A 23,530-nucleotide genomic window follows, 5' to 3' on the forward strand; every position below is an offset into this window, starting at 1 on the left:
CAGTTGTAAGAGATAGCCCTTTCCTCGAATACAAGAGAAAAGCCAAGAGAAGCAAAACCGACACAAACTGAAGACAAAACTAGTGAGAATCCTAAGTATTAAAATGATTCAACTTAGCTTATGGCTATAATTTTTCTTGGTAATCCTATGCAATATATTATGCCATTTAGGCTTTGTTATGTAGTCATATCACTTGCTTTATATTTGTGGAAAGACATCTATCTATAGAATTATTGTGCATTATGTAGTCATTACGCCTATAGTAGAAAACTTTCCGTTTACAGAAAAACTAGAGCCAATTGACAAATTTCATTGTTATATTTGAACTCAGAATGTGAAATTCATTAAGAAATGGATCCTTTTGTTTCCAAAACTGGCAAAAAATAAAAATTTGTTGAACAGTGTAATGTGAAGAGCACTGTGTGCTGTCCATAGTATCATTTCCATAGGCATTTGAGGAGCGTTAAAAACACCCCTCAAATGCTTGCTTTCGAAACTAGTATGAACTAAGCCTTAAAGTAAGAATTATTCATATACACCGAGATGATTGAACTTACCGGTAAATCCCAATATTTGAACAGAAAGTGATGAATTCCCCTGAGCGTTCAGAATCCAGGATCCCGCAGCCGGACTTTTTACCAAATGGGAACTTAGAAAATCACAATTATAGTGATAAGTGCTGTAGCAGTAATTAAAAAACGGATTTTTTTCAAATGTGAATGTGTTCCCTAAAATAATAACAGGTAAACAAATAAATAATTTATTAAAAAATAAATAAATAAATAAAATAAAATATATATATCATATATATAATATATACTTTTAAAACAAGACTAATAAATGCATCTTGTAAAACAATTGTTAGTTTAATCTTCAGTAATATATCATTCAGTCTGGTTGAAGAATTTCAGATAGAAGCTTCTAGATTTGAAATAATGAACATCAGAAATGTGGAAGTACATATTGTACAATTTCTGCACAGGAATGTATTGATTTCATACCATTTACAGAAATATGCCTCCATAGTGACACCAAGTAGGCTACACACCTTTCCTATGATATAATAATAATTATAATATACAGGAGGAATGATCTATATAGTGTTCACTGTGTATCTGAGAGGTTTCTGAGGCTAATATATTTTACCGAGATGAACCAACTAATCAGAATAATCATCTGGACACTGATTACATCTCCCTTTTGATTTCCAAACATTCTGCACCCTTTTTGGACCAGCATTTGGAGAAAGGGAAAGGGATTTGCTTGGATCTTAACCTCTTGAGGATCGCCCTATAGCAGTTTTACTGCTATGGGGTGGCCCTGCTGTGCAAAATCACGTATATATACATGATTTTGCACTACCACTGAAGGGTCACATTCACAGCAGAAGCCTATCTGCATGTCCTGGCGAAAGGATGTTCACTGGCACCCGCCGATCGTCAGGACTGGTGGTACCCCCTTATCCATGGCCCTGGATGTACAGAATGAATGGGGTGTATGGGATGTATGGGATGTACGGGGTGTATGGGATGTACAAGATGTATGGGGTGTATGATATGTACAGGATGTATGAGATGTACAGGGTGTATGAGTGTTTGGATGTATGTGATGTACGGGGTGTACAGGATGTACAGGATGTACGGGGTGTACGGGGTGTACGGGGTGTATGGGATGTACAGGGTGTATGGGGTGTATGGGGTTTACGGGATGTGAGGGATGTACGGGGTTTATGGGATTTGTAGGGTGTACGGGATGTACAGGATATACAGGATGTACGGGATGTACAGGGTGTACAGGATGTTTGGCATGTACAGGGTGTACAGGATGTATGGGGTGTATGGGATGTACAGGGTGTACAGGATGTACGGGATGTATGGGATGTTCGGGATGTAGGGATGTACGGGGTGTATAGGATATACGGGGTGTACGGTACTTATAGGATGTATGGGATGTATGGGAAGTTTGGGATGTAGGGATGTACGGGGTGTACGGCGTGTATGGGGTATACAGGGTGTATGGGGTGTACGGGATGTACGGGTTATACAGGATGTACGGGGGGTACAGGGTGTACAGTGAAGGAAATAAGTATTTGATCCCCGGCTGATTTTTTTTATCCTGCCACTAACTGACACTGATACTAATTTAAAAATTGTAAAAAAATCCTGGCCCCGACCCTAGGCCCTTACCTTGATCAACACACTAACCCTTACACTGACTTTGATCTACAGTGAGGAACAGAAGTATTTGAACCCCCTGCGATTTTGCAAGTTCTCCCACTTAGAAATCATGGAGGGGTCTGAAATTCACACTGTAGGTGCATTCCCACTCTGAGAGACAGAATTTAAAAAAAAATTCAGGAGATCACATTGTATGATTTGTAAAGAATGTATTTGTCTCGCACGGCTGAACAGAAGTATTTGAACCCCTGAGAAACAGCAAGAATTCTGGCTCTCAAAGACTTGTTACTGCGCCTTTAAAAAGTCCACCTCTACTCCACTCATTAATCTAACTTAGTAGCACCTGTCTGAGCTCTTTAAAGACACCTGTCCACCACACAGTCAGTCAGACGCCAACTACTACCATGGGCAAGACCACAGAGCTGTCAAAAGACACCAGAGACAAAATTATGGACCTCCACAAGGCTGGAAAGGGCTACGGGGCAATTGCCAAGCAGCTTGGTGAAAATAGATCAACTGTTGGAGCAATTGTTAGAAATTGGAAGAGGCTAAAGACAACTGTCAGTCTCCCTCGGACTGGGGCTCCATGCAAGATGTCACCTTGTGGGGTATCACTGATGATAAGAAAGGTGAGGAATCAGCCCAGAACTACAAGGGAGGAGCTGGTCAATGACACAAAGAGAGCTGGGACCACAGTTTCAAAGGTCACTGTCGGTAGAACACTACGCCGTCATGGTTTCCAATCATGCATTGTACGGAAGGTTCTCCTGCTCAAGTCATCACATGTCCAGGCCCGTCTGAAGTTTGCCAATGACCATCTGGATGATCCAGAGGAGGCATGGGAGGAAGTCATGTGGTCAGATGAGACCAAAGGAGAACTTTTTGATCTAAACTCCACTCGTCGTGTTTGGAGGAAAAAGAAGGATGAGTTGCATCCCAAGAACATCATCCCTTACTGTGAAGCATGGGGGTGGTAACATCATGCTTTAAGGGTGCTTTTCTGCAAAGGGGACAGGATGACTGCACTGTATTAAGGAGAGGATGAATGGGGCCATTTATTGTGAGATTTTCAGCAATAACCTCCTTCCCTCAGTCAGAGCATTGAAGACGGGTCGTGGCTGGGTCTTCCAACATGACAACGACCCGAAGCACACAGCCAGGAGAACCAAGGAGTGGCTCCGTAAGAAGCATATCAAGGTTCTGGAGTGGCCTAGCCAGTCTCCACACCTAAATCCAATAGAACATCTTTGGAGGGAGCTGAAACTCCGTGTTGCTCAACGACAGCCCCGAAACCTGACAGATCTAGAGGAGATCGGTGTGGAGGAGGGGGCCAAAATCCCTGTTGCAGTGCAAACCTGGCCAAGGACTACAGGAAACGTCTGACCTCTGTAATTGCAGACAAAGGCTTCTGTACCAAATATTAACACGGATCTTCTCAGGGGTTCAAATACTTCTGTTCAGCCGTGCGAGACAAATACATTCTTTACAAATCATACAATGTGATCTCCTGAAATTTTTTTTAAATTCTGTCTCACAGAGTGGGAATGCACCTACAATGTGAATGTCAGACCCCTCCGTGATTTCTAAATGGGAGAACTTGCAGAATCGCAGGGGGTTCAAATACTTCTGTTCCTCACTGTAGGTATTTTTATTTATTTATTTTTATTATTGTATTGATTGATTGATCTCTATTCAGAGAGGGAAAACGGGGACAGGCTTCACAGTGACTGATCACTGTGATAGCCAATCAGAGTCTATCACAGCGATCGGTTGACCCGGAATCTAGTGTTCTGGGTTCCGATCATTAGAAACTGACCCAGGGCTTTCACTGAGAACCTGGTCTCTGTGCTGGGAGCTTGCAGTACAAAGACAGATGTGCAAATATGCTGCCCCACGGAAAAAAGCCCAGTCCAATGGGGCCGTGTATTCTCGGCATGAAGGGGTTAAACACTCTGACACCAACTGACACTGATACTCATTTAATTTACTTTTTTAAAAATCCTACCCAAAATATACTGACCCTGACCTTTACCTTTGACCTTTACCTTTACCCTAACACTAACTCTGCCACAGACTTAGGTCAAACCTTGATCTCATTTTTTCACTATTTTTTATTTATTTATTGTTAGAAGAGAATAGTAAACACAGGAATCCGTAATTTGCATTAAAGAGCTTTAGAAACAGTTCAACACTTTCAGAAAGTAAGATTTATTACTAAAAGGTCAAAAGGGTGCAATATAAATATTTACAGAAAAAGATGTAGCCAATATATATATATATATATATATATATATATATATATAAATATGCAGAGAACAATAACACAGCAAAGAGATAACAGAAAGGAATTTAGAGAGATAAAGTACTTGCCAAAAGTTCTGGTTTAAGGAGCTTTCGAGTGTCCTGAGAAAAAGGGCCTTATCTCCCAAAGATAGTTCTGATGTTAAAAAGGAGCTTCTTCAACTTCAACGCAACTCAGCTTAGCTTAGCTTTCTGCTCCAAGAGTAACAGCTTTTCTAGGAACTCAGCAGGGTGTCTCCTTGAAGCAGAGAACCAATCGCCTCATTTGGGAGGGAGTTGTGGGCGGAGGCCCCAGCTTGAACCAAAATTCCTCCCATGTTGATACCAGAGCAATAACTTTCCCTGGATACATATAACATTCTATCCACGAGTAGATTAATATGCAGAATCACCTGCCGAACGTACCTGCTGGGACGGTTAAGGAGATATCATGTTCTTCTCTCCTGTAGAGGTCAGCCAGGGGGTGTAATAAATCAGACAACTTGTTTTAAAGTGATCAGTCTGAATATAGGCCTGGTTTTTATGTAAGTCTTTCATGAAATCATAGGGGAAAAGGGGATTTTTAAATGTGAGTCCGTTTTACGACTACCTGAAATATCTTTGAAGCTCAGTGAAGGACTGGTTTATGGCTTTACGATCCTTTTCCAGCAAGAGTCTCTCAGACATACGGGAGCCAGGCTAATTGGGGTTTATAATAAATCCAAAACTCTATAACTTCCCACTGAAAAGTCAGACTTCCACCCTTGAAAGTGCAAAATAACATAAACCTTTTCAATAATCTGCATATACCCTCTTCCGCAGTCTCATACTGCTCAAATAATGTCCATAATAAAGTCCATAATCCAAAATCAAAATCCAGAATAAAAACAAAAATAAAACAAAAATAGTCTTCCAAATGTGTAAATGTCCAAATCTTCCCTTCAATCCAAAGGCACCTCAAAAAAATAAACTAAATATAGTGCATTATCTTTAATACAAGATTATTATAAGTGATAACATGCAATCACACTGGTGATAAAAATCATACATGTGAAGTGAAAATCAATACTCCATATTAAATAGTGGTCCAGTGAAACAACCACTACAAACCGTGAAGTATCACAAAAACACACTGAGTGATCAGTAAAAAATGATCAGTGACAATTGTGCCAAGATAAAAAGTGAAACTTGTGAAAAAAGTGAAGACTTGTGAAAAAGTCGGAAGTGACGAAACGTGTCAGGTCCGTGACGTCGGACGCTGAGCCGGAAGGAGCAGCGCGGCCATTTTGAGTTAGTCATAACAGTGAACGGACGGTAGCGAGGATGGACGGTATTTTTTACAATGTAAGTTTGTGAATAAATTGTGTATTACATTGATTACTCCACTGAGTCTGCTCCTATCTGTCCTACGAGGAACGGGGACCCCGGTACCTATGGCTGTATGAGAAAGGGATCCCACTGTGTATTCCCGAGAGGAAAGCGCACTCCATAGGAAGGTTATACCATTTGGTATAAAGGAAGTCAGAATGCTTTGAAAAACAGCAAGAGGGTAATTGTACACTATCCCATAAGCAGAGTGGTGGCACTTTATCTTGGCACAATTGTCACTGATCATTTTTTACTGATCACTCAGTGTGTTTTTGTGATACTTCACGGTTTGTAGTGGTTGTTTCACTGGACCACTATTTAATATGGAGTATTGATTTTCACTTCACATGTATGATTTTTATCACCAGTGTGATTGCATGTTATCACTTATAATAATCTTGTATTAAAGATAATGCACTATATTTAGTTTATTTTTTTGAGGTGCCTTTGGATTGAAGGGAAGATTTGGACATTTACACATTTGGAAGACTATTTTTGTTTTATTTTTGTTTTTATTCTGGATTTTGATTTTTGATTATGGACTTTATTATGGACATTATTTGAGCAGTATGAGACTGCGGAAGAGGGTATATGCAGATTATTGAAAAGGTTTATGTTAATTGGGGTTTATAACCAGGAGCTCCCCTGCTGGGCCTTGATGCCTTTTTGAACTCTTTGAACAGAGAGGGAGGAGGATTTGGAGTAGAAAATGATACAAGATGGAGGCCTTTGCCAAAATGGAGGTGCTCATCCATCTCTGTCTGCACGGTTGCTACACTGATGGCGGGAAGTGGTTAAATGTGGTCACATCTCAGGTTTCTGGTGAACCAAGAAGAGAAGAATTCCCGTCTGTTAAGTTTGGATTTGACTTTTTAAACAATGTAAAACTGCTGACTCCCAGGGAACTTTCTGTAAATGTTGCCAGTAAGGAATCATTTTCATTTTATTGAAGAAATGGTGGATATCAGTTTTATCTTTCCACAGATGTTGCCGTATACACATTCCGACATTCTTACTGTATATCTACAGACATGAACGTACCATTCGGATCAGTAAAATTGAAGGCGAATGTCTCATCTCCTGTGATCAGTAAATATGATAAGGAAGTTGGAACATTGAACCCTTCAGTATAATGGTCAGAGACGTTTTCATTGACGTTCAGGATGCGCACAGATGAATTTAGAGGTTTATACAGCAATAATTTTAAAGCATGCAATACCTGGCAAAAACAAGAGAGAATGAAAACTTATTGGAAATAAAACACAAGTGTACAAAGAACCCGATGTATGGACACAAACCCTCTACTGTCACTGAAGCGCCCTTTAACTCCTTGCCCTCCAGAGGATTTCCCCCCCTTCCTGACCAGGCTATTTTTTTTTTTATGGTGCTGTGTTATTCAACTGACAATTGCGCAGTCATGCAATGCTGCACCTAAATTAAATTTAAGTCTTTTTTTTTCCCCACAAACAGAGCTTTCTTGCGGTGGTATTTGATCGCCTGTGCATTTTTTATTTTTTGCGCTATAAAAAAAAGACCAACAATTTTGAGAAAAAAAATTTATTTTTTTACTTTTTTCTATTAAACAAGTCCAGTAAAAACATAAAAAAAATCAAACTTCTTCATAAATTTAGGCCAAAATGTATTCTGCTCCGTGTCTTTGCTAAAAAAATCCCAATAAGTGTAAATTAATTGGCTTACGTGAAAGTTATAGTATCCATAAATGGCGGTATAGATACTGGAATTTTTTGATTTCGTTATTTTTACTAGTAATGGCGGCAATCATATAGCGGGACTGCAGGACTGCGGTGGGCATTCTGACACTGCGGGGAACTGACTTGGTGTCACTGACATCCCCAGTGACACCAATACAGTGATCAGTGCTAATAAAAAGCACTGATCACTGTACTAATGGCACTGGGCAGAAAGGGGTTAACATGAGGGGCAATCAAAGGGTTAACTGTGCTTCACTGTAAGTACACTGCTCTGCAGAGCCATACAAAGCAGTGTGCAGTAGCTGACAGGGAGGAGAACTGTTTTTTTTATTAACAGTGATTTTGCGCACCACTGCCACCCTGTAGCAGTACTTCTGCTATGGGGCGGTGCTAAAGCAGTTAACCAGTTCACAATCGCCCTATAGCAGATGTACCAATATATATATATATATATATATATATATATATACAGTTGCAAGAAAAAGTATTTGAACCCCTTGGAATTACGTGGAGTTTTGCATGAATTGGGCATAAAATGTGCTCTGAACGTCATCTAAGTCACAACAATAGAAGAACACAGTCTGCTGAACATAATACTACACAAACATTAGATGTTGCCATGGTTTAATTGCACATAACATGTAAACATTCACAGTGCAGGGAGGAAAAAGTATGTGAGGCCCTAGCTTAATGACTTCTCCCAGAGTTAATTGGAGCCAGGAGTGAGCCAACCTTGACTCCAATCAGTGTGATGATATTGGATGTGTTGCTGACAGCTGTCCTGCCCTTAAAAAACACACACCTGTTTTGGGTTTACTGGTTTCAAGAAGCACTGTCTGATGTGAACCATGCCTCGCAGAAAAGAGCTCTCAGAAGACCTACGATCAAGAATTGTTGACTTGCATGAAGCTGGAAAGGGTTTCAAAAGTATCTCCAAAAGCCTTTATGTTCATGTGTCCACGGTAAGACAGACTGTCTACAAATAAAGAAAGTTTAGCACTGTTGCTACTCTCCCTAGGCGTGGTCATCCTGTAAAAATGACTGCAAGAGCACAGCGCAGAATGCTGCATGAGGTAAAGAAGAATCCCAGAGTGTCAGATAAAGACCTACAGAAATCTCTGGCACATGGTAACATTTTTGTTGACACATCTACAATAAGGAAAACATTAAACAAGAATGGAGTACATGGGAGGACACCACGGAGGAAGCCATTGCTGTCCAAAAAGAATATTGCAGCACGTTTGAAGTTTGCAAAAGAGCACCTGGATGTTCCACAGCACTACTGGCAGAATATACCGTGGACAGATGAAACCAAGATTGAGTTGTTTGGGAAGAATACACAACACTATGTGTGGAGAAAAAAAACACAGCACACCAACATCAAAACCTCATCCCCACTGTAAAACATGGCGGAGGGAGCATCATGGTTTGGGGCTGCTTTGCTGCCTCAGGGCCTGGACGGATTGTTGTCATTGATGGGAAAATGAATTCCAGAGTTTATCAAGACATTTTGCAGGAAAACGTATGACCATCTGTCCGCCAACTGAAGCTCCGCAGAGGATGGGTGATGCAACAGGACAATGACCCAAAGCATACAAGTAATTCAACAAAACAATGGCTGCAACAGCACAGAATACGCCTTCTAGAGTGGCCCAGTCAGAGTCCTGACCTCAACCCGATTGAAATGCTGTGGCATGACCTTAAGAGAGCGATTCACACCAGACATCCCAAGAATATTGCTACACTGAAACAGTTTTGTGAAGAGGAGTGGTCCAAAATTACTCCAGATCGTTGTGCAGGTCTGATCTACAACTACAGGAAACATTTGGTTGAGGTTATTGCTGCCAAAGGAGGGTCAATCAGTTATTAAGTCCAAAGGTTCACATACTTTTTCCTCTCTGCACTGTGAATGTTTACATGTTATGTGCAATTAAACCATGGCAACATCTAATGTTTGTGTAGTATTATGTTCAGCAGACTGTGTTCTTCTATTGTTGTGACTTAGATGACGTTCAGAGCACAATTTTTGCCCAATTCATGCAAAACTCCACGTAATCCCAAGGGGTTCACATACTTTTTCTTGCAACTGTATATATATATCCTGGTTGAGGGGTTCTGATTAGTCACAACAGAATCTGATCAACGGGTGCCAGCCAGTGGATGATCAGTGAAGAGAGAGACAGAAAACAGCTCTGCCTATGAAAATAAGGCACATCTATGTCCTGTCAGCGGTGATGTGCTGACTTTGTTTCCCTGCAAAGCAGGGAATAAAATCCAGCACATTACCAAGTAAAAACACCCCACAGTAAACACACAAACACTGGTTAGGCACACAGTTAACCCTTGGATGTGTAACCCCTTACCAGCTAGTGCCATTAGTACAGTGACAGTGTATATTTTTAGCACTGATCACTGTATTAGTGTCACTGTGTGACGGACCTCCTGTCACCTTGACTGGGTGATTCCATCAGAGAACTGCTTCCTGATCACTGGGACACAGGAACAAGGCATTATAGATGGTCGTCACTTCCAAGACTAAGCATCACTAGCTTTGGTGCAAAACTGGAACTGGAAATAGAAATACCTGTTTATATACACTCATAAATGGGGGCAGTCCACACATGAACAATAAAAACAATATTACACATTGGGATAAACATACCCTACTGATTAGATAAGAACTTGATTGCAATATCCTAAACAGTTCAAACGGTAATCAGTACAGCCAACAGCAAACCATGATCTAATTAGCAGTAAACTAATCAACAGCCAAGCACCCAGCCAATGTTTTGCTTAATCAGGGAGTCCACAGCAGGCAGCCTGGCAACAAGCCCACCCCTGAATACACAAAGTCCATTACACATGCTGTCCTTCAGGTGTTTACTTTCACTTGTATAATCTGTCCATCCTAAAACAAACTCATACATTATTCCACAGTCTGAAAAAGTGGAATTCCTCTATCTTCATAAATCTCTTGAGAGAGATTGTTGAAAAATATTTCTGTCCCAAGTAGTCTGCATGAGGGCCCCATATTTCCTCTGACCAGTAACCTGTAGGAGATTAATATTACACCCCTCCATCCACTCCAGAAGGGAAGCTGTATTGTCTTTATTCAGAAATCAATCCAAACCTCGCTCTCAGTGTTCATCACGTTGTTGTCCATCATTAGAGAATGATCTGTCCTCTCCATGGGCCATAATCAGTGCGTAGAAGACTAGCCCCTAGTCCCCTCCAAAAGCCCCTGTCCTGGTTGGGTCTGTCACACACTGGTTCCCACAAAGTGTCAGTTTGTGTCAGATTATCTGCTACAATATCACAGTCCCACTATAAGTCGCTGATCGCCGCCATTACTAGTATTAAAAAAAAATAACATTTCCAGTATATATACCATAATTTGTAGACGCTATAACTTCTGTGCAAACAATATATGCTTTTTGGGACTTTTTTTTACCAAAAATATGTAGCAGAATTCATATTGGCCTAAATGTATGAAGATTTGTTTTTTAACCATTAGCCGCCCGGCCAATGGCCGTTTGGCGGCTTCAGATGTGCTCTTCCATTCCGGGTGCACGCTATTTGGCGTGCTCCCACACATGCGCCGTTTGCGCTAGTGCAGAGCGGCGCAGCAGTGCGATCTGTCGTCGGCCGTGTACCTCGGACACGGCCGATGACAGATCCGAGTACCGGCTCCCGTTGCTGGTACCATGTGACCTGCTGTGACCAATCACAGCAGGTCACATGACAGTTGTATACAATGGATGGCTTCATTCATGATGCCATCCATTGTATACTAGTGCCTAGCTGTGAATGGTCACAGCTAATCACATGCACATGTCATGTGATTAGCTGTGACCAAATCACAGCTAAGCACAAAAAAAAAAAAACCCCTGAATGAATCGATTTCATTCAGGTAAATGCTTGCTTATAGCAAAGTAATTCTTTGCTATAAGCAAATTGTGTAAAAAAAAAAAAAAAATACTGATCACTTCCCCAAAGTAGTACAATGTTACTATGGTAACATTGTACTACTTTGGTCATAGTAAAATATGAAAAAAAATCTTAAAAAAAATAAAAAAAAATGTAATAAAAAATTAAATATAATAAAAAAATAAAAAAAATAAAAAAAAATATTTTTTTTTTTCATACTGTCACCAGTCAGTGTCCCTGATCACCGCCATGCCAGTTATATGATGACGCTGTACTGCACTGGTGACAGTATGTAAAAAAAAAAATAGTGAAAATAATTTTTTACATTTTTTCATTTTCGGAAAAATTATGACAAAAAAATACAGCTTCAAAAAACTCGCCATTCCTCTTATGAAGTACGTCGGACTGTCTACTCTGCAAAAAGGGGTCATTTGGGGATATCTGTACTATTCTGACATTCTTGGACCTCAAGAAATTAGATTGGCCGTCAGTAATTCAGGATTGATCAATAATCAGATCTATCCCATAGTTTGTGAACTCTATAACTTTCCTACAAACTAAATAATACATCCTAATTTGGGTTATTTTCACCAAAGACATGTAGCAGAATACATCTCGGCCTAAATTTATGAAGAACAATTATTTATTTGTAAACTTTTATAACAGAAACAAAGAAAAATGTGTTTTTTTTTCAAAATTTTTGGTCTTTTTTTGTTAATTTAGCAAAAAATAAAAACCCCGGCGGTGATTAAATACCACCAAAAGAAAGCTCTAGTTGTGTGAAGAAAATGATAAAATTTTAGTTTGGGTACAGTGTTGTATGACCGCGCAATTGTCATTCAAAGTGTGAGAGCGCTGAAACCTGAAAACTGGCCTGGGGGGGGGGGGGGGGGGGCAGGAAGGTGTAAAATTGCACGGTATTGAAATGGTTAATCTTCTATTGAATATGTTTTATTGCAGAAAGTAAAAAATATTTTTTTTTTTTTCAAAATGTTTGGTCTTTTTTTCTTTATAATGCAAAATCTCACCAAAAGAAAGATCAATTTTTGGGGACAAAATGACAGAAATGTGATTTATGTGCTGCGTCACATGACTGCACAATTTTCAGTTAAAGCAATGCAGTGCCATATAGCAAAAAATAGCCTGTTGATGAAGGGGAGTACATTTCCCAGAGGTCAAGTGGCTAAGCAATAATAAAATTGCTGCCAACCACCAAATGGATTTTTTTTATAATTTATTTTTTACTTCAGTACATTTTCCCCAAAGGCATTGTTCAGCCGACCCCCCCCCCCCCCATCCCCGTGTACTTTTTAAAACAAATTCTTAAAGGCTGAAGCCTGTTGTCGTATGATGTCACTCAGCTGGTCCAGGCTGGGGAAATATCCCGCATTTAAAGTTGGGATCTACCTCAGAGTCTCTGGAGCAGATCTTGACTCAGCTTCTAAGTGATCTGCTCCCCCTCCACAGCCCAGCGCTCTAGTGAGCACGGAGGGGGAAGGGGCAGAGCAGACAACGGTGATGTGTGATTTTTTTTACTATTTTCATTTAATATTTTCATTATCCATTTGTGAATGTCAGTGATGCTGCAGCACTTTCTGTACATCACAGAGATGGCCCTTTACTGGCAGGATTAGGACACCTCCCCCAGACATGTTATTTAAATATAGAGACATTTTTATTGTTTCACTTAAGCATTTAAAAAATAATCACTGTTGCTTGCCAAATATGTTTTTAATTTTTATTTTTTTGCATTAGTACATGTTCCCCAGGGCAGTGCCCACCCCCAATGTTATTACTGACATTCCCTTGCCTACACTGTTCAACAAATTTTTATTTTTTGCCAGTTTTGGAAACAAAAGGATCCATTTCTTAATGAATTTCACATTCTGAGTTCAAATATAACAATGAAATTTGTCAATTGGCTCCAGTTTTTCTGTAAACGGAAAGTTTTCTACTATAGGCGTAATGACTACATAATGCACAATAATTATATAGATAGATGTCTTTCCACAAATATAAAGCAAGTGATATTGACTACATAACAAAGCCTAAATGGCATAATATATTGCATAGGATTACCAAGAAAAATTATAGCCATAAGCTAAGTTGAATCATTTTAATACTTAGGATTCTCACTAGTTTTGTTTTCAGTTTGTGTCGGTTTTGCTTCTCTTGGCTTTTCTCTTGTATTCGAGGAAAGGGCTATCTCTTACAACTGCACGTGACTACACGCTTCAGGTTCTTCCTCACTTGACTCAACCACGAAGGATTCTGGTGCTTTAGGAATTGGTAGCCCCTCTCCATGAGGAACTGGACGTATTGCCGATGGAATATTTGGATAGTGCACAGATAACTTTTTCTTCTTATTTAGCCCTTTTACAATTGGAGGCACCATACAAAAGTAACAATTACTAACATGATCTGTTGGCTCTCTCCAAATCATTGGCACAGCGAAAGGCATAGATGCCTTTTTTCCATTCAACCATTGCTCCAGTGCCGTCCCACAAGAATTGCAGCATATATGTGGTGCCCAGCTCTTGTCCTGGTCTCCTATCTTGCAGCCAAAATACAAGTTGTAGGCTTTCTTAATCATTCCTGTTATCCTCCTTTTTTGTGAGATAAAAGTTATTTCACCGCAGATATAGCAGAAATTATCTGCTTTATTCACACAAGTTCGAGGCATTACTGAGTAGCCTATATAAGCAGAAAACGAAATGTAAAGACGAACTCCAATCAGCTACAGATACTGCAGCTTTTATGCAGTGAAGTGATGCAATTAAAGGCTAATATTGCATCATCTCAGTATACATGACATTTTCTATTGGTCACCAGTATCAATTGCGCAATATGCAGCTGAAGTTGCAGCATAATTTTGAATGGCTTACGTCATTAGATGGGTGAATATATCATGGAAACTAGAGCCAATCAACATTTTTTAGGGTCATTTTCATTGTCAGCACCCCAAAATTATGTAAGATTAGCTAATTTTATGCCCAAAACTTTTTACCTGTTGAACAGTGTTATTAGCCCAGAAAATTAACATTTTTAATTTGACAGATTTGACTTCTATTGATTTCAATGGGGTTTAGGCAGTATGTGAGCTACTTTAAAGTTCACCGAAGCCCTACCAAACTGGACCCACGGCAGTTCATATCATTGTGAGTTATCGCTTCTAAAACAATCTACAGATGTGTACAGTATAATTGAAATTGAGTCCCATACATAAAAGTGTCCATCAGCAAATGTTTCTGCCTTCACTAATACTGTAAGCTTCTTATGATTCTACTACAATTCTTACCTTATAATAATCAATATATGGCACAATAACAAATTCTCCATAACTAAGAGATGAAATGGCATTAAATACATCCAGCTGGGAAGCACCCATTGGTAAACACCTCCATGGGTACCATTGAAAATAAACCTGTAGAAATAAACAATGGATCAAACCTATGGAGATATGATACGTAGACGATGTATGACTTTACATGGAAGACTCTTACTTGGGACTTCTTTTCCTCCAGCAATGTATAAACCTCAGACAGGAGCCGAGTGTCATTGTAATCCATCATGGAGCCAACTGTATAAACCACAATGATGGACTCAGCGGGGGAAACCTCCAGAGCTCTCTTCAGCCCATAGAGGGTGGACTGATTGCAGTTTGATAGATGGTTACGGTAAATATGAATATCATATGGGTCATTGTCTCTTGCTATGCTTTGTATGAAACTACTCTTGTCGTTGGTGATAGTTTCAATGGTTTCTGAAAAAAAATAAAACAATTTTATTAAGAAATAGAAATGGAATGCTCAGGTATAAAGGTATAAACACTAATAGTTGCAAAAGATTTTGTAAGATAGCAAAGCAAAGTTTTGACAATGAAAACCTGGAAGCTGATTGGTTTCTATGCAGATCTGCACCAGATGTTGCACTCTCCAGTTTTAGTAAATCAACCCCTTTGTGAAATTCCCCTCAATGGTCAGTGTGACTGTTCTCATAGACAGATAGCACTGAAATAATTTCTACAAAAATTAAACATTGCTTAGAAATTAAAATGTCACAACAAAAAAACTAAAGTAGTGATGTTTGTACTTACCGGCACAGTCCAGGATTACTGAAGTATATTGGCGTGTGACGCAGGGGAATCTGGAGGATACATAATTCAGAGCTCTCTCAATGTAGTAGGAATAACCCCAATACATGAAATACGCATCCATCAGTACAGTAAAGGAGGTCCCCTCTGCAACACAAATCCATCAGATAAATCCATGTTCTATTCATATTTTATAAATCACATTCAGGACCATCACTGGTAACATTGTATCAACATCTTGTGGTTTATTTTGATGCTGAATTTGGTAAACGTTTGTTTTTTGAGCTTTAAGCCAGTTTAAATCAGCTTGGGGTTCCCTCCATAAGGGGAACCCCATGCACAATAAAAAGAAATGGTGCCCCCCCCAAAAAAAAATCTATACCAGACCCTTATCTGAGCATGCAGCGCAGCAGGTTAGGAAAGGGGGGATGAGCAAGTGTCCCCCTCCTGAACCCAAACAGGCCACATGCCCTCAACATGTTGATGGGGATAAAGGCCTCTTCCCCACAACCCTGGACAGTTGCTGTGCGGGTCCGCAGTGGGAGATTATTGTAATCTAAAAGCCCCCTTTAACCGGGGGGCCCCCATATCCCAGCCCACCCCCCATATGGATAAGTATATAAATGCAAAGTAAATAAAAAAAACGCCAATTTTTGACAAATTCTTAATTCAAAATCTCCCAAAAAATAAAAGTGTTCCCCCAAGTAGATTCAATGTCAATCATGATGAATGCCAGCCACCAACCTGAACGGAAAAAAAAACCCACCCACACTGATGCTTGGCTTTCGACAAATGACAACTCCAATGTCTCCCGACTTAAATAAATGAAGAGGTGGGGGGCCACTTAATGACGTCACTTTTTACATTTATTTTGGTGAATGAGTAGGGGTAATATGAGCCCCAATTCATTCACATGGGAGGGCCGGGATGTGAGGGGGTCAGGATATGGGGAACCCCTATTTAAAGGGGCTTCCAGATTCCAATAAGTTCCCTGCTTGCAGACCCCCACAAACACTGTCTAGGGTTGAGAGGAAGAAGCACTTGTCCCCATTAACATGGGGACAAGGTGCTTTTGAGAGGAGTCTGCTCTCCCCCAAAGCATTCCCCCCACATTTAGGACATGTGGCCTGGTATGGTTCAGGAGGGAGGACACTTGCTCGCGCCCCCTCCCCCTTTCCCGGCCCTACACCATTTTTTTATAGTTTTGCTGTGTGGTTCCCCTAAAATCCAAACAAGACCCAAAGGGCCTAGTAAGAACTGGGGGGCACCCATGATATTTTTTTTTACATTGTTAAATGCCGGAAATTCTTTTGGTTTTATATTCTGCTGTCAGCTGGGAACCCTTTTGACAGCAGATGAGTCATGGTTTCTAAGGGTGTGGAGGCCTCCTGCTTCTTGGCAGCCATGTTGTTTTCTGGTTATTAAAGTGGAAGTAAAGGCCAAACCCAACTAATGCTAAACCTTCTCTCAGCTACAATCCAAGCCTAATCTATCTAGCCTTGTAAAGAAAAAATCGCTATACTTACCTGTTCTGCAGCCTCTCCGGTCTGTTCCCAGGCTGAGCTGTCAGCGCCGTGTGGGCCAGTCTGTGGGAATTGTGCAGGAGAGGCAGGTGACAATGGAAGCCCCATAGTAACTCTACGGGGTGACGTCACTTCCCAGACATTTCACGGCTGTTGTCAGATGTATCCTGTACACAGGGCGCCACTGAAGACCGGACCATTTACTTTAAGGATTCCGGCTACCACCAGCATTAAAATACAGCTCGCTGTCAGTACTGAACTATCGCATCACTTCATAAAATAGCTCATGAGGTGTTTAGTAGAGTTTAGCAAATTGCAACAAAAATGTTTGAAAAATGCTAAAGTCTGGTACACATGGGTCAAATATCGGCACTGACTGGTGTGTTATGGTGGAGGGCAGTGAGTGGAGGGGGGTCCTCCTGTCAGAGCACAATAGCTCAGAGGGGAGATCACAGTACTAACATCGCATAGTTAGTACAGAGAGCGCCTCCTGCTGGGCTGAACAACATAATCATAGAGTGTACCGGGCAAAAGAGGTATTTTACTGCAGATCTTAGTAGATACCGCTTGTGAATTGAGCCCGCTGTGACTAGAAAGTGATGGAGAAGCATCACACAACTCTCTCTGTCACTCTTCTCTCTCCTCCTACCAGCATACTCCATGCACTGCAGAGCACAGGATTGGTTCCATGTGCTGCTTCTCCATCTCCTAATCTGAGCTCTGCTGTACAGGGGACTCAACGAGACTGATGCCAATTTATATTCAGGTACCTACACTGCTAGCTTTAAAAATAACGACATTCATAATGTATTGGTGATTCCAGAACTGCATTAATGTGTGCCTTAGAAACATTGTGCTTACACATGATTGGATGATTAGTGAAGACCTGATTTACCTGATTCACTAAACTAAATAACATTCATTTGCATTCTCTACTCCTTCAGTAAATGAACCCCAGTGATAGGATCTCATGAGATCACATGTCTTATTAAGACCTAAGATGGTCAGTTCCCACCCCTGATGGTGTATACATCTATTGGTTATATCATGCGGATCAAATCAATATGTAGAGTCTTTGTTGTGTAATCAAAAAGTCCAAATAGATGAAACTGCTTATTTCAGCCAAAATAAATGAAATTGTGAAAAAAGATGTTTGGTTTTTTTTTACTTGTCTGAATGAGTTCTTGTATCAGAGATTCCTCACTTGGTGACTTACCTCTCTGTGTACAGCTGTAGCCGTCAGTATCTGAAGAAAAGGAAAAATGTAGATATGAGATCCCTACAAAAGCATTCTTCTCTACAAAAAGGGGCAACAACTTCAACTGTTCTGTTTGCTTTAATCCAACTACCCCCCTCCCATCATAAAAGTCAACTCCCCCTCCCATCATAAAAGTCAACTCCCCCTCCCATCATAAAAGTCAACTCCCCCTCCCATCATAAAAGTCAACTCCCCCCTTCCTTCATAAAAGTCAACTCCCCCCTTCCATCATAACAGTCAACTCCCCATCCCATCATAAAAGTCAACTCCCCCTCCCCTCATGAAAGTCAACTCCCCCCTCCCATCATAAAAGTCAACTCCCCCCTCCCATCATAAAACTCAACTTCCCGCATCGCATCATAAAAGTCAACTCCCCCTCTCATCATCAAAGTCAACTCCCCCCTCCCATCCCAAAAGTCAACCCCCCCTTTCCATCATAAAAGTTAACTCCCCCTTTCCATCATAAAAGTCAACTCCCCCCTTCCATCATAAAAGTCAACTCCCCCTCATACCTTAAAAGTCAACTCTCACCTCGCATGATAAAAGTCAACTCCCCTCATATCATAAAAGTCAACTCCTCCAATTGCATCATAATAAGTGCATGTATAAGAGTATATACAGTATACTATATCTTAAGAATGTAGTATAGACTGGGGGGAGGGGAAGGGGAGTTGTTAGGATCCTACCGGTGGTAGCCTCTAGCATTCCACAGACCGGAATCCCCCAAGGCACGGAATCTAAGTCCCAACCTGGTTGTTCACCAGGGCCCTTGATGGTGGGGATGGACTTGGAGCAGGCCGAGACCAGGTCACAGCCCCTGGGTTCTCCCAGCTGCGGTAGAAGCACCACTGGAGGTGTATAGCAAGTGAGAGCCTGATGTGAGGAGGTAACAAGAGCAGTATCGGGCAGGCCGGGTCGGTAATGGTGGAGGCAGCGCGGTACAAAATCAGTAGGCAGAAGGATAAACAGGTCACAAGCCGGGTTCGGTAACAGGAGATCAGAACGTGCAGGGTAAGCAGGAGAATGGTCAGACAAGCCAGGGATCAGAACAGGAGACAGACAGCAAATCAGGGTCAGGCTGGGTTGGCAACGAAACAATCTACAATGCAGGAACTCAGGATACAGGTAAGACCATACGGCAACTAGACACAGCCCTGACCTGCTTTAAATAGGGCGCCCTGCGCCCTGATTGGTGCCAGGCTCGTGACCGTGATCGCGAGTGTGCACGCGCGAGCGCCGCTGCAATCGCGGGTGCTTATTTCCCAATGCTCGCACACTAGTGCGGCCGGGTACACCGCGCACGCGCAAACTCGTGCGCGATTGCGGCCAACTCTGGGGTCCCTGACAGGAGTGGTATGCATTATTTTTCCCTCAAAGTGACAGAAAAGAAAACATTTGCTGGTAATTTTCTTTTCACAGTCTGCTTTTTCTAATGGCATAAGGAGGCACAAAAAGCATTTCAGACCCTCGTCATTCTCAATGAGGTCCTGGGATTTATTCTTGGGGGTCCACAGGCCAATATTTCACCAGCAATTGAAAATGTCACTTTTACTTCACTGGAAGGTTTAGGGAATCCCCCAAGCAGGTTTATCTTTTAGCCTTGAATTTAATGGATTTGAATTGATTTTATAGATTTGGCTCCCATTGACTTAAATACGATCTGAATTCAGAATTATTGTGGTATGTCCGGGTACACTGAACCTTTCCCTACTTACTGGGCATGAAAGGTATCAGGGCTGAATTGACACAACCCTTAGCCAAAAAGTGACAGAAAAAAATATGTGTGTGTACATATATATATATATATATATATATACTCTATAACAGGGGTCTCCAAACTTGTCAAACAAAGGGCCGGTTTATGGTCCTTCAGACTTTAAGAGGGCCAGAGTGTGGCCAGTGGGGGTAGAAGATGTTTCAGACCCAGAATAAGTGAGGATAAACATGGCCTCAGAGATGGTGTCAGTAGGAGGTAGAGTAGATCCCCACCATTGGTATTAATGAGAGGAATAATACCATATAAGTGTTATCAATAGTGCCCCATTGTTGGTGTCAGTAGGAGGAATACTGTTTCATATCATTGGGAGGAATAATGCCCCAAGGGCTGTAGAAAGGCTACCAAAGGGCCACATCCGGCCCACAGGCCACAGTTTGGAGACCCCTGGTCTATAGTAACCTATTTAATTATCCACTGAGGTGAGTGTTTGTGTTATTCCTCCGGTGTAGATATATGTATTGTATAGACTTTCCACGTCTGATCACTAATGAACTTGAGAAAGGGCTGTGATACCCTAAAACCTCGCAAACACAAAAAAAAAAATCAGACAAATATTACCACTTTCCGATAAACTGATTTTTAGTACACAGCAAATTTCATGTGAAATTATCCAAAAGGACAAACACGACCATTTTTCTCATAAGACACAAGAACTAACAATTTCTTTTAATCAGTGCAGTATTCTTCCCCCCAAAAAAATCAGAAGACCAAGACCACACATGCTCAGAAACCAAAGGATACATTACAATGCAATATAATACATGACATCACTTCCGAAGTTGTATTCTGTCATACGAGATATTTTGTAACTTAAGTAACCTCTTCATTTTCGATATGAGACTCGCATGCATCATGTGTACGAGGCTTTAATGTTCATTCTGTTACTTGTGAAGTGTATGTATGAATAAATACAAAGCAAAGTTCTCCATCCCCTTCATTTGTGGATATACTATATTATATTGCCAAACGTATTGGGACGCCTGCATTTACACGTACATGAACTTTAATGGCATTCAGTTTTAGTACCGGTTCACATATATGCAGATGGGATTTTATTTGAAACACATCCAATCCACATGACATATGAAAACACATTTCTTCCCATGGTGCCTGGTCACATATGTCAGGTGCACTGGTGGTGTGGATTCAGTGCAGTTTGAAAAAGAGTCATGTACGATTTCTGAGCAGTGCCTTCATGTTCAGATGCAGATTACAGGCTATTGACTTCTATGGGAACCATTTCTATGTGTGAACAGGATAAGATCCTGAGCTATTCCTGTCCTGAACCTGACGTAAACCTGACATGAACCGCTGAACAACTTCTGTATCAATTAGCTGTGAAACCTGAGCTTCAATCCGCACCACACATGTGTGAATCAGCTCTGAGTCTGTAGGGTTCAATATTGAGTTGGCCCCGCCCTTTGCAGCTATAACAGCTTCAACTCTTCTGGGAAGGCCGTCCACAAGGTTTAGGAGGGTGTCTATGGGAAGGTTGGACCATTCTTCCAGAAGCACATTTGTCAGGTCAGGCACTGATGTCGGGGGAGGAGGCCTGGCTCGCAGTCTCCGCTCTAATTCATCCTAAAGGTGTTCTATGGGGTTGAGGTCAGGACTCAGTGCAGGCCAGTCAAGTTCCTCCACCCCAAACTGGCTCCTCCATGTCTTTATGGACCTTACTTTGTGCACTGGTGGGCAGTCATGTTGGAACAGGAAGGGGTCATCCGCAAACTCTTCCCACAAAGTTGGGAGCATGAAATTGTCCAAAATGTCTTGGTATGCTGATGCTGTAAGAGTTCCCTTCACTGGAACTTGGGGGCCAAGCCCAACCCCTGAAAAACAACCCCACACCATAATCCCCCCTCCACCAAACTTTACCCTTGGCACAATGCAGTCAGGCAAGTACCGTTCTCCTGGCAACTGTCAAACCCAGACAGATCTTGCTCAGAGAGGCTGTGACAGCTCGGCAATCAATGGTCATGTGATCACTGCGTTCTCACCCCGATGGGGGACAGATGTAGCATCCAACTAGATAAGTTTATATGAGGGAAAACAACAAACCCCATACTTCTCTATTAAGTGTGTTTTTATTTATAATTGGATCAATATGACAGCCAGGAAAGTAGCGTCCTCCAAAGCTTGCAGACAATGAAAGCCCTGATATTTGTCTCTGTACATTTTTTTATGTATTTTATTATATCCACAGCACTTTTCATCACAAATACAACCTTCCTATCCTGATATTATCCTCAGTTCTGTCATAAAAGAGTTATACTTCAGAAAGAGAAATACAGGTGAAACTCAAAAAATTAGAATATTGTAGAAAAGTTCATTTATTTCAGTGCAGCAACTTAAAAGGTGACACTAATATATGAGACTCATTCCATGCAAAGCAAGATAGTTCAAGCCGTGATTTGTCATCATTGTGATGATTATGGCTTACAGCTCATGAAAACCCCAAATCCACAATCTCAGAAAATGAGAATATTCCATGCAATCAATAAAACACGGATTGTACATAGAACAATATCGCACCTCTGAAAAGTAGAAGCTGCATATGTACTCAGTACTTGGTTTGGGCCCCTTTTGCAGCAATTACTGCCTCAATGCGGCGTGGCATGGAAGCTATCAGCCTGTGGCACTGCTGAGGTGTTATGGAAGACCAGGATGCTTCAATAGCGGCCTTCAGCTCTTCTGCATTGTTCGGTCTCATGTCTCTCATCTTTCTCTTGGCAATGCCCCATAGATTCTCTATGGGGTTCAGGTCAGGCGAGTTTGCTGGCCAATCAAGCACAGTAATCATACGGTCATTGAACCCGGTTTTGGTGCTTTTGGCAGTGTGGGCGGTGCCAAGTCATGCTGGAAAATGAAGTCAGCATCCCCATAAAGCTCATCTGTGGAAGGAAGCATGAAGTGCTCCAAAATCTCCTGGTAAACGGCTGCATTGACCTTGGACTTAATTAAGCACAGTGGGCCAACAACAGCAGATGACATGGCTCCCCAAATCAACACAAACTGTGGAAACTTCACACTGGACTTCAAGCATCTTGCAGTGTGTGCCTCTCCATTCTTCCTCCATACTCGGGGTCCTTGGGCCTCTCCATTCTTCCTCCATACTCGGGGTCCTTGGGCCTCTCCATTCTTTCTCCATACTCAGGGTCCTTGGGCCTCTCCATTCTTCCTCCATACTCAGGCTCCTTGGGCCTCTCCATTCTTCCTCCATACTCGGGGTCCTTGTGCCTCTCCATTCTTCCTCCATACTCGGGGTCCTTGGGCCTCTCCATTCTTCCTCCATACTCAGGGTCCTTGGGCCTCTCCATTCTTCCTCCATACTCGGGGTCCTTGTGCCTCTCCATTCTTCCTCCATAGTCGGGGTCCTTGGGCCTCTCCATTCTTCCTCCATACTCGGGGTCCTTGG

At 41.5% G+C, this 23,530-nt stretch overlaps 1 protein-coding gene across 1 annotated transcript in view; it reads right to left on the minus strand.

Annotated features, from left to right (window-relative positions):
* Nucleotides 1–23,530, minus strand: part of LOC149470701 (uromodulin-like) — an 80,626-nt gene that overhangs the window by 54,066 nt on the left and 3,030 nt on the right. Inside the window, exons 2-7 of the mRNA XM_089661618.1 lie at nucleotides 18,297–18,326; nucleotides 15,561–15,704; nucleotides 14,968–15,227; nucleotides 14,763–14,888; nucleotides 6,867–7,044; nucleotides 558–728 (exon numbers count right to left, since the gene is read on the minus strand). Coding sequence (XP_089517744.1) covers nucleotides 558–728; nucleotides 6,867–7,044; nucleotides 14,763–14,888; nucleotides 14,968–15,227; nucleotides 15,561–15,704; nucleotides 18,297–18,326 — 909 coding nt within the window. The remainder of the gene's footprint in view (nucleotides 1–557; nucleotides 729–6,866; nucleotides 7,045–14,762; nucleotides 14,889–14,967; nucleotides 15,228–15,560; nucleotides 15,705–18,296; nucleotides 18,327–23,530) is intronic.

This window comes from Staurois parvus, unplaced genomic scaffold (assembly GCF_062004578.1).
Source record: "Staurois parvus isolate SC_StPar_1 unplaced genomic scaffold, SC_StPar_1.0 ptg000034l, whole genome shotgun sequence".
NCBI classification, from domain to species: domain Eukaryota; kingdom Metazoa; phylum Chordata; class Amphibia; order Anura; family Ranidae; genus Staurois; species Staurois parvus.